The 11,936-nt window shown below is 40.7% G+C and overlaps 1 protein-coding gene across 1 annotated transcript; it reads right to left on the bottom strand.

The window, feature by feature from the left end:
* Positions 1–7,607: 7,607 nt before the first annotated feature.
* Positions 7,608–8,850, bottom strand: LOC149812290 (protein EXORDIUM-like). The gene has a single exon (XM_089992829.1). The coding sequence runs from the start codon at positions 8,705–8,707 to the stop codon at positions 7,790–7,792; it is 918 nt and encodes a 305-aa protein (XP_089848955.1). The 5' UTR covers positions 8,708–8,850; the 3' UTR covers positions 7,608–7,789.
* Positions 8,851–11,936: the final 3,086 nt, after the last annotated feature.

Below are 11,936 nucleotides of genomic sequence, written 5' to 3'. Positions count from 1 at the left end.
AATGGTTGAGACAGTTGAGATTTCTAGATGGATACGTCTCTAACATTGCTCGGGCTATGAAGATAGATGAGGTTCAATTATATTTGTTAAAGAACCATGATTGTCATGTCATTATGCAACGGTTGATACCCCTAGCATTCCATGATATGTTAGACAAACCTATATGGGGGGTATTATCTGAGTTGAGTAGATTTTTTAGAACATTGTAACATTAAGTTCTATATGTGCGTACATGGTTCGGTAATATAAGTATTTGTTAAGTACAAACAATTTGATATGAAGTTGTGAAGAGAACTTCCACATCTCACAGATGCAGAAGTATAGAAAGAACGTGAAAATAAGTTTGTTGCATGGTTGACAGAGTTGGTAAGGATGATGACATACATTCTTTCCGTGTAAACAATAATAAGTTACTCAATTGGTCGTGATCACAGTCATTGTTTATGCTTGTAGGTCCGCCATGGTGATGTTAAAGATCAAGGAATATATGATTTACAAAATAGTGCGACCAAAGTTGTGCAATGTTACAATGGGTATATCGTAAATGGTTATCGACTCCATACAAAAGACTACGGTGTAAACAAGTCAATGATGAATAATGGTGTGTGCGTCAAGGGTAGTGACTATAGTGAAAATGAACATGACTACTACGATGTTATAGAAGAAATAATGGAGTTGATTTACGCATAAATAATAGGGTAACTTTATTCAAGTGTCATTGGTTTGATTCCACAGCAACAAGAGTCGACAAAGCCTCAGGCATTGTGGAGGTAAATCATAAATCAAGGTTTGAAACATATGAACCATTCATATTAGCCTCGCAAGCTCAATAAGTTTACTATACTTCATATCCGAGTACAAGGAAGTCAGATAGAAATGAATAGTGAGTAATTTGCAAGGTGAAGTCTAAACTATACCCCAAGTATGATCAGTTATAGGAAGACAAGTTAACTAAAGAGAGTAATTACTATCAATCAGATGATATGTATGACTTCTCTTATGGTCACGATGTCGCGTATGGTATACATGTTATATCTTCATTGGTCGATGGCACATGCATGGAAGAATGTGATCTGAATGATATACCAAGTGGATGGGCACCCAATGAAGAAGAAGAAGAAGATGACGAAGATGAGGAGAAGAAAAAAGAAGAATATGAAAGTCAAATAAGTAATGAGAAAGAATTCTCGAGCTAGTGAAATACATCTTGTAATACATACCTCTATTTGATGTGAATGATTTAAATGATTTAAATGATTTAAATGTATTGAAATATATTGCAATTATTTGAATGTATTACAATGTTTGAATGTATTGTATGAATTTAATTTCGATTTGATTATGTATCTTTCATAGGTATAGAGTTATGATTTGAATGTATTGAAATGTATTGCAATGACTTGAATGATTTGAATGTATTACAATGTTTGAATGTATTGCATGAAGTTATTTTTTATTTGATTGTATATCTTCTATAGGTATAGAGTTATTATTTGAATGTATTGAAATGTATTGCAATGACTTAAATGATTTGAATATATTACAATGTTTGAATGCATTGCATGAAGTTATTTTTTATTTGATTATGTATCTTCGATAGGTATAGAGTTATGATTTGAATGTATTGAAATGTATTGCAATGACTTAAATGATTTGAATGTATTACAATGTTTGAATGTCTTGAATGAGGTTATTTTCGATTTGATTATGTATCCATGATGATATAGAGTTGTGTAACTGATCAAATTGTATTGTAAGTTAAGGATAAGTTATCCATGATTAGCAAGTGATGTTATATCTTATGTTTTAATGTATTGTAATATTTGATATGAATGATTTGAATATATTAAAATATATTGCAATGACTTAAATGATTTGAATGTATTGCAATGTTTGAATATATTGCAATGTTTGAATGTATTGCATGAAGTTATTTTCGATTTGATTATGTATCTTTGATAAATATAGAGTTATGATTTGAATATATTTAAATATATTGCAATGACTTGAATGATTTAAATGTATTGCAATGTTTGAATGTCTTGCATGAAGTTATTTTTTATTTGATTATGCATGTATCCATGATGATATAGAGTTGTGTAACTGATCAAATTGTATTGCAAGTTAAGGATAAGTTATCTATGATTAGCAAGTGATGTCATATCTTATGTTTTAATATATTGCAATATTTGATGTGAATGATTTGAATGTATTGAAATGTATTACAATGATTTGCATGATTGAAGGTATTGCAATGTTTAAATGTATTGCATGATATTTTTTATTTGTTAGAATATGGCTCGTGGGGGTTACAGTGGTCGAGCATCCAGTGGTAGCCAGTCTCAGCCTTCATCTTCGCGGGCTGCTTCGATATGTATATCATTTAACTAATTATATACTTGATTAGTTTAAATGCACATTGTGTAAATTTCTAACTCATTTTCTATAGATGATGCTTTGCTTGCACATGACCCACCTACACCAGTTGTTCATACAAGTCACGAGACAACGCTAGATGCAGGGTCTTCTCAGTCTGACACACGATGACTCATTCAAATAGTGTATATCGATAATCGATCATAAGTATTTCATTTTCACTTATCCTATACTTATCTTATAAATATTATATATTGATAGTTAATGTGTATTAATTTATGTGCAGCGCGAGGTCTGAGCCATAAGAAGTAATACGAGAGATTAGACATTGACTAGTTTAACATCTTTCAGGACCGGTCGCTCAATAGAAAGAGTACCCGAAGAAGGTGTTGGACAGATTGTTGTCATCATTCATAGTATATAATCGTTTCTCATAGTTAATGTATTTCATATTTAATTTTTTTTTATAATAATGTCTACTAACTTTCTAAAATTATTTGTAGGCTTCGAATCGCTTCGCGACTATGATGGAGGAGCAGGACGCGAGGAAAGTGTGGCAGAAGGTGGTTGTCAGTCGATTTACAGACATGCTGCACAATATGAAGACTGCAGCAAAAAAAGTATCTGGCGGGATAGATGATCCACTACAATGGAAGGGTCACGACTCTCCTACTATCAAGTCAGCTATTTGGAATGCAATGTGCGACAAGTGAGCGGGGCATGAATTTCGAAACCGCTCAGCAAAGGTGGCACAAAACTGAACGAAGATGGCCGATGCCCATCTACACACTGGTGAATCTAGGACTTTTGGGAGCCACCTAAAGAAAATGGTAACTTATCAATATATATATTGTCAATTTTATAAGTATTGTTGCATACTTGTTAAATAATTTTTTTATTATTTAACTTCGCAGAAAGTAGAAAAAGGAGGCATTATGCCATACAAGGGTGTGTTTGTTGAAACACATAAACGTAAGACCATGAGAGAGTTCGTCTTAAAGAAGGCGAGAACGACAATGATATATAATAAAAAATTATAAAACATTGTAATATACAAGTTATCATAAATATTATAATTCTTAATTATTAATCCATATTGTAATCATTACTTTGTTGGAGCCATACGAGCAAAAGATGGTAGAGCGATATGGCGATGACTTCACTCAGCATCCGCCTTTTGATCCGGCAGCATGGGTGACTGCAATAGGTGAACTAAAAAAGGGTCGTGTGTTTGGGTTTGGGAGTAATATGAACACTTCACCAGTCGTTGCCTCCTCCAGTCACGGCTCTCATACTTCTCTCATCAACATCAGCTCCAAGCATCCGACTGACCCGCCTAATTCTTGGGATGGTGTCCGCCAACTTGTTAAGGACACAATGCGTGACTATTTACATTAAACAATTTCTGATATTGTCCGTAATGAGTTGTGCAGTTTTTTTCGGAACATGAAAACTTCGTCTGCAGGTGCCTCTCAATTATGAAAGTTTCATGTGATCTGTTTCATGTCGTTAGATTTCAAGCTAGTATATGCATGATTAGAACACATATTTGTATGATTGAATCATTATAAATTTTTTATGTCAGCCTTAGAACACATCTGAATTCTGTTAATATCCTTCACTTTATTGCTAGCTAGATTATGTGTAATTCACTCATGTTACTTTGATTGCCTTAACTTAGGTGCATTGCATATAATTTATTTCATTATATTTTGTTTATCAATACTAACCTTTCTTTTCTCTTGTAGGATGCTGGAGATAATCAACGTAGAGGAGCTGAAGGGACAGATCGAAACATTGAAAAAGATGACGCACAAAATCTTGGCGATGATTAGATTCATATGTTGAATTTATTGTACCTTCTTGTTGTTTCAAAAGAAAATCTTTGTAAATGTTCACTTATAAATAATTAGAACTTGGCGACGATTATAGTGGATCGATAAATTGTTTTAGTTGCTTTTTATATGTATTTTTTATGTGTACTTTATTTTTTATACACAGGAAATATAAATTGTACAAGAAATATAAATTGTATCACGAGAATTTTTTTTCGATATTTATGTTTTAAACAATTTTTTTTAATTTTTTTATTATTTGTGATAGATTAGCGACGGATATTATGTGTCGCTATTTAGTATTAGTGTCTAATTTAGCAATGGATTAAGGATGAATATTTATCTGTCGCAAAAGCGAATCGACCAATGTTTTTGCGATGAATTGTAATCCGTCGCTATAATAGTGATAGATTAAAATCTGTCGCCAAACCAAATCTCCGCATATTAACGACGGTCTTACGACGAATCATGGCATTCACTAATTCATTGCAAATTAGCGACAGAACTTGCGACAAATAGTTTTCGTTGTTAATTAGTGACTAGAATTTTGTGATGAAAGTTATCCGTTGCTAAACTGTTTAGCGATGAATTGGCGACGGATTGAGGTCATCGCTAATCCACAGATTTCTTGTAACCGAATAAAATGCCTGTGTAAAACAACAAAGAAAAGCACACAATAGGGTCTTACGGATCGGGTCAAACGAACCCACTGAATCGGTCTTGGGCCTGTGTCAATTGTGCACAGGTGCACCCTGCTGCCCTCTGTCACTGCTTTGGCCTGCTCTCTAACGGCGCACTGTGTGCATCCCGTGTGTGCCCTCTGTGTGCACGCTGTGCGCGTGACAGCTGCAGTGCATCGCCTGTGTGCTCGATCGTGCAGCGCACCTCCTGTGCGTTGACCTTGAGCACCATTTGTGTGCAAGGTAGGTGATGAGTTGTGGAGCCTGATTCAGAGTTTTTGCTCTTGAAGGAAGGGGGTCCAGGAGCTCCCCTCGAAGCCCGATTCAAGATTTTTTTGGGGGGCTTATGTTTGAGACCCAATTTTTTATGAATAAAACCCGATTTGTTTAGGTTTAGGGTTGTTGCTCTTGCCTTGTATAAATATTTTCTTTTCTTTTTCTCTTGTAACAATCGAAAAAGAGCAATAAGATTTCTCTCTGGGCGGCCGTGGTTTTTTAGTCTCTCTAGTTTGAGGAAAGGTTTTTTCATGTAAATTTGTGTGTCCCTCTTCTTTATGATTTGATTATTCTTATTTCTTTATTTTCTTGCTTGAGCGTTTACTCCTAAGTTCCTCTGCGCCTGAGACACATGTGCACCTCTTCTCAACACGGAGCCACTGTGACTCTGCAGCCCTGTTTGCTGCCGTCCACCGGAAAAGCTACCAACGTCCGGATGAAATACTTTACTGATCTAGAGAGAAAGTATGGAGAAGAAACCATACGTGCCTGACAATTCACCAGACATCACCGGAGAATTGACAGGAAAGTGGATCCGGAACCACCATTACAGATTACTGCTGTTCCTGCAGTGACAGGAACGCCTTTGTGACAGTGTGCCTCGTGCTCAGTTGCCGGGGAACTGGCAGGACGTCAAGGAAAGGACTCAGGTGATCTGAACTTACGGCATCGCTAAGAAGACAATAATATCTTCACGTCACCAGATGTCACCAGACGGCACCGAAAATCGCTCGCCAAAATGGCCAGAATCCACAACTCAGTTATATTTTTGCAGTTCCATCTTTGATAAAATGGACCGGACTTCCAAGGAGCATAAATTCCTGAATAGTAAGCCAAATTTGACAAATAGATAGTCGATTTGGGAGTATTCGGAAAGAGGATCATCCAGGAAGTGGCCGATTGTATCGTACGGCATCAGGTCAGCCAGAAAAGCTGCCGGAACAGTAAATTCACACTCATAAGGCCTGAATTTTCTGACAGTACAGTAAACATCATACATTCATCCAATTTGAGCATTACGAACCGTGCAAACCTTAAGAATTCGTTCTAGATCGGTTCTAAACTATTTAAACTACTTGAATCGTCCCTCTATGCATCCCAATACATTCAATCCATCCATCAAGAGTTTGGATTATGCGATTTAAGGGAATTCTCACCGAATCCGACGTAAATAAGTTGAATGAAGAGCTTCACAGTGAGAAATCATTGATCAGCCCCCTCCTTAAGCAATCTGGCGCTGTAGACGCCGGAGAACCATCGGAATCACCGGGCACGTTCCTACTCCGTCTATAAACGTCGATCAATCGTCCACGCCGGCCCAAGCTACTGCAGATCGCTTGATTCCGGCGTCACGGTAGCTAATTGTGGAGATAAATCTCCTAGTTCTACAGAACAAAGGAAGAAGAAGAAGAGAGAAGAACTCGATTTTTCTGATTCAAAAGATTCTTTACAAAACAAAATTAAAAGTATTTATATGAGGTGGGAAGAGGTTTCCCAACCTCCAATACCGCAAACCAAAACCCCCCCATGGTTTCCAACGGTCGACTCCCTTGAGGGAGCATGGCTTACTCAGCCACTGTCGGCCCACGTGGCAGCGCACATGGCAGCTCCAACTGCACATGTACGGCTGCGTCATCGCCTGATGTGGCGTTGACTGCGCACGCAGTGCGCGCGCTGTGGGTGCAATTGCGCACACGCTGGCCTGAATGTGCGCACCACTGGGTTCGGGCTGTGCTGGCTCTGCATGGGCTCGGTCACCGGTGTCATGGATCGGGACACATCACCTGCCGTACTGTCACTGGCTTACCCCTTGCCCTCAGGGAGTCTCCACAGCATCCACTTTGGTTGTTGATGATGCTGGGGATTCTTCACCTATTCTCCCACTAAGGGTGTCAATGGGTCGGACATGCTGCAGAATTGGGAGGAAAACCATACACATGTTCCCTAAGAATTACATAAACCAAACCTGGTTGATGGTTCATATATGGTAAAACAACATATTGTACGTTTTTTACACAAAAAAACTTGCGGATCTTAGTCAGAACTCAGGTCAGACATGGGTCTGGTCTAAAATTTCATAAATCTAGGGACGGCACATAAACCAAACCTCATAGGTCGGACCCAGATAGTTACTTAGGTCCGCCCCAACGTGTGTTACCAAACCCTGACCCTACCGGATTCGAAACATGTTGCTCCGACCATTGGTTCCCAAACAGAGGCTTATAAAAGTTTCCAACCTAATTATTATCTCTAGCATTGTCGACAGTATCGTTGCAAATTGGCAACGAATTCATATTGTATCGCCCTAAAATCAATACAAACAGGGCTGATTAGGCTTATTTCTAAAAAATGCTTAAAAATCGTTAAAAATGTGTTTTGGATCTCCCGTTTGCAACGATACTGTCGATTGTTTGGAGAGAGAGAGAGAGAGAGACGGAAGGGAAATAACAAAGAACCAAGGCAATCAGGGGGTGGCCTGTGTTTATTAAACATGGGGAAAACAAATCAAAGAATACAATCAAACCCACATCCCAAATCTCTACCCAATATCCTGTCCTCCTACAACATAGATAAGCTATCGCTCCAAAACTGCTGTAATGTTGGGTCCCACCAACCCCTGAACTAAACCAGAGTCAAGCAAGACGAGGTAGATGGGTCCCACAGGGCAGGGAGCAGGTACTTCCGCCCAGTGGCCCCCACCGCGTTGTAGCTCCCGCCGGTGGTGGGGTCCACCAGGAGGTTCCCGGCGTAGCCTGGGAAGGCCCCGCTGCCGTATATCCCCGGGCAGGCGGACGCCGCCTCGAGCGGAGCCGTCGATGGTCCCTGGAAGTAGCCGTTGCCGAAGGGGTTGGTCGCCGTACCGGCCATCAATGCGGCGAAGTTGATGACCATGCCGTCGGCTCCCACGTCGCCGTTCGGCGGGACGAGCGGCGGTGCCTGCGGGCCGTAGATCGGCTGGTGGAACGGCCAGGCGCACATCCCGGGGCACTGCGTCTCCGAGTTCCCCACCCACACGTACGCGAATTTACCCCTCTGCCCCTTCGCCCTCGACCACCCGTGAGTCCCGCACCGGCTCACTCCGAAGCCCTCCACCGTCACGTCGGCTGCCGTCAGCACCACGTTGATGGCGTTCATCTTCCCTCCCCTCGACGCCAGCTGCACGATCTGCGCTTCAGTCAACGACTTCCCCAAGGAGCAGTCCTGGTCAACGAACTGCTGTCCCTGGACGAGCTCCAGCCGATGGGTTCGGTACTTCTCGGTGGTCTTCCACCAGGAGGAGACGGATGGCTGCTGTTTGTCGGTGGAGGTGGTGGTGGTGAGGGAGGCGACGAAGTCGGAGAGGATGGCTCGCTGGGAAGCGGCGAAGCGGCCGTACCAGATGAGGTTGATGGAGATTCGGCCCGAGAGGAGCGCGCCGTTGTGGTACTTGAGTGTGAGGGGCTCCTCCTGCACGAGGGACGCCAGCCTCCTCGTCGCAGTTGAGGCGTTGAAGAGAGAGACCAATATAAGGAGAAGGATGGCTTTCTGGGCATCACCCATTTCTTGGTTATCTCTAATACAGAGAGAAAGGGAGGAAACGAAGGTTGAGAGAGAGGGAGAGAGACTTTTATGGAGGAATAGGGGTTTAGACAGTCAAAATGAAGATGGAAAGATGTGTGTACAGTAGAGAGAGAGAGAGATTGGTGGTGAAGAAAAGAGAGTGGGGGTTAGGGCATTATATAGTGGGAAGGAACTGACTCACGAAGACTGAGTACAACTGTAAAAAGAGAGTGGGACACAAGTGAAGATTAGGAAAATATAGCCGTTGGAGGTGGTGGGACACTGGGACTGGACCCACTCAAACAGCGCACCGCGTTTATTTTTTGAGAGAGAAGACTAGAGAATGGGAGACTAGGGAGACGTGCTATGGTAGTGGGACGGGTGGAGCGTGTCTTAGCCGTCCATCTTGTAGGGGATTGACTTTCGCTTTAATGAGATTGGTGAAAGAGTAAGGGTAAAAAAAAAACGAGGCAAAAAACTCGTGAAGGGAAATCTGTCAACAGCTGTCCATGCTGGTGACGTTGCAAAAGTGGTACAGCTGGACAGGCACGTGGGACACTGTGCTGGGGTGGCACAATTGAACGCTTCTTCGGAAGTGGGGAGAGGTGAGGGAAGGGCCAGTTCCTGGGTGTTAATGGGCTGATGGGGACGTTTGCTCTTCTTTCTTTGTTCTTATTTGTTTGTGATTTTGTGTGTCGGGCGTGATTGTGAGAACTGAAAACCGACCAAACGCTGCATTCAAGGGTAGGGTTTCCCAGATACGAGCTGGTCATACAGTCTGAAGTTTGGATGTTCTGTTTGGAACTTTTTTTTTATCTGTTTCTTACCTTTTGGTCCTTGGGCACTCGGCAGCGAAAAAAAAAAGACAAAAAATTTACAATACTAAACGTGGAAAAGTAGAATTCTTGCATTCCTACCCAAATTAATGAAAATTTTCATATGGGGCATGTTTGTAAGCAGGGATACGATGGAAAAATTGTGAGTGGAAAAGAAAAAGGTGCAGTTTTTTTTTTCCTCTGTTCCAAACACAAGAAAGGTTTTCACATAAGAAATTTTCTGAAAATCATAATTTTCTTCATGGAGACATTTTTTATGATAACCTTTTCTTTTTGTATATATTTTATGTACTCTTCTTTTTATATATCACACTTAACATATATATTATACATAAAAAATACATATGTTATCATACAAGCTCTCCCGAGCCGAGCTTAACACTCTGTGTTTGAGCTCGACTCGCTTAAGCTAAACCAGCTGCTTGTGGCTCAGCACTCGGCTCAACAGCTAGAAGAACCAAACGCGAACGAGTTCGTGAGGAACCGAACCGCAAGCTGCTTGGTTCGTTTACCAGCCCTACTCAGACTACTTGGAGAAGTTGGTCCAACTGACAAGCAACTATGTATGTACCCATGTACCATTTATTTCCTGGTGGGGTACAAAAACGGTAAAATTAATGGGTTTGGCTTGGCCCTTTTTCACAATTAAGCTTTAGAACGGTTGTCCTGGCTGTGGAGCCTAGCTATAGTCAAATACAATTAATTGAAATTAATGGTTAGTAGCTGCCCAAACCTCCAAACAACTTTTGAGAAAGTGATACAGCCAAGTTTGATGACATGAAACCTTATGCATTTATTTGAAGTTTTTACCCAGCCAGTATTTCTTTTGGTGAATGGGTGCATTAAAAGATGTACCAACTTAATTAATGAGTTTCAAGTTATCACAAGTCATTTAAAACCAATTTACGCGTAGCAGCTTTGCCAGGTCCATGACTCTAATAAAGGAGAGATGGAATCCAAGGGAGCACAGCTGTGAACTTGCTCAGTCAAAGCTAACCTCTCACCGTTCTGTTTTACTATAGAAACACCTAAAAACGTAGCCTTTTATTTCACAACTTGTCTTGTAGGAGCAGCTACTGCAGGTCACCTTGTGTTGGGACGTTGCAGGTTCAAAACCCAATGATATATAGGGATGGCAGTGGACCAGGCCGGGGGCAGGGGATAAGGTCTCCACCCCCGGTCCCGTCTCAAAATTTTGCCCTCCATTCCCGCCTCTATCCCCGCACAGATTTTGATTTTAACCTCCATTCCTGTTTCATGCCCTCCGTCCCCGGTCCAAACGGGGTGAGGCAGGGTGGGGTCTCGTTTCTCCCCGATCCACTCCCTAAAGGCATTTTAGTTATTTTACTAACGAGGATCAGGGATGGAGCGGGGGTGGGGTGGGGGGGAAACATAAGTCCATTGTCGCCTCCATTCTCTCAAGGGTTTTGATTTTAACCTTCATCCCCGCCTCCAACCCCATTTCATGTTCTCCATCCCCTGTCCAAACGGGGCGAGGCGGGGTGGTTTCCCGTTTTTTCTAGTTCTACTGCCATCCCTAATGATATAGTTGTATAACTGTTAGGGGTCTGCCTAACCCTAGCTTGCTTTTTAAATAAAAAAAAAGAATATAGAGTCCTGTGATTCAGCACATGGTAAGATGAAAAATGGTCATCATCTGCTTTCATTAAAAAAAGAAAAAAAGAAAAAGAAAAATGGTCATCATCTGCTTTCATTAAAAAAAGAAAAAAAGAAAAATGGTCATCATCGTTAAGCCTTATTGTAGGTACCAAGGGATTGGCTTTTTGAATCTTTTTTTCTGAAGAAGATTGGCTTTTTGAATCTTGGTTCTTTGTTTGAAGGGAAAGTTTTGAGGTATTGTTTATATCATTAATTGTTTTTTTTTTTTTCATTAAAGGGGCAGAAGGCACTAGCTTTTGGGTGCAATATCAAGATTGGCCACATATTAAAACATATGACAAATCAGGCCAATTGATTTCTTCTTGATGATTTTGCCTTTTGTTGCCTGAAAAATTATGTGTCTTTGTCTTTTTAAGTTGTGGCCTGAATGGTGACATGGCGTTTCTAATTTGTCGCCCAAAAAAATTGGGCACCATGTAAGTTGTCATCTGAAAAAATCAAGTGTCATGTTAGTTGCCTGAAAAAATCAGGCATCGAAATTTCAAACAAGGCCTGTGATTTTTCAGGTAATAAAAGTGTAAAATTAAGAAAAAGGAAGTAATTTGGCTAGATTAGCCATATTTTTTAGTTCGCAGTCAGTTATAATAGCACCATTTATGTCATTTTTTTTAGGGAAATTAACTGTCACATAAATCTAACAAAGTCAGGTCAAAGAGAAATCAATCATGTGAGCGTGAAACAAAGATCTTTATATTATCATTCATTGCAGTAAA

The sequence above is a fragment of the Nuphar pumila genome, chromosome 17 (genome assembly GCF_984573655.1).
Source record: "Nuphar pumila chromosome 17, dmNupPumi1.hap1.1, whole genome shotgun sequence".
In the NCBI taxonomy this organism is placed as follows: Eukaryota; Viridiplantae; Streptophyta; class Magnoliopsida; order Nymphaeales; family Nymphaeaceae; genus Nuphar; species Nuphar pumila.
This window is presented reverse-complemented; position numbering and strand designations above follow the sequence as displayed.

What these genes read in the sequence shown, in the direction of transcription:
- LOC149812290 (XM_089992829.1), bottom strand. Translation starts at nt 8,707, where the DNA reads ATGGGTGATGCCCAGAAAGCCATCCTTCTCCTTATATTGGTCTCTCTC.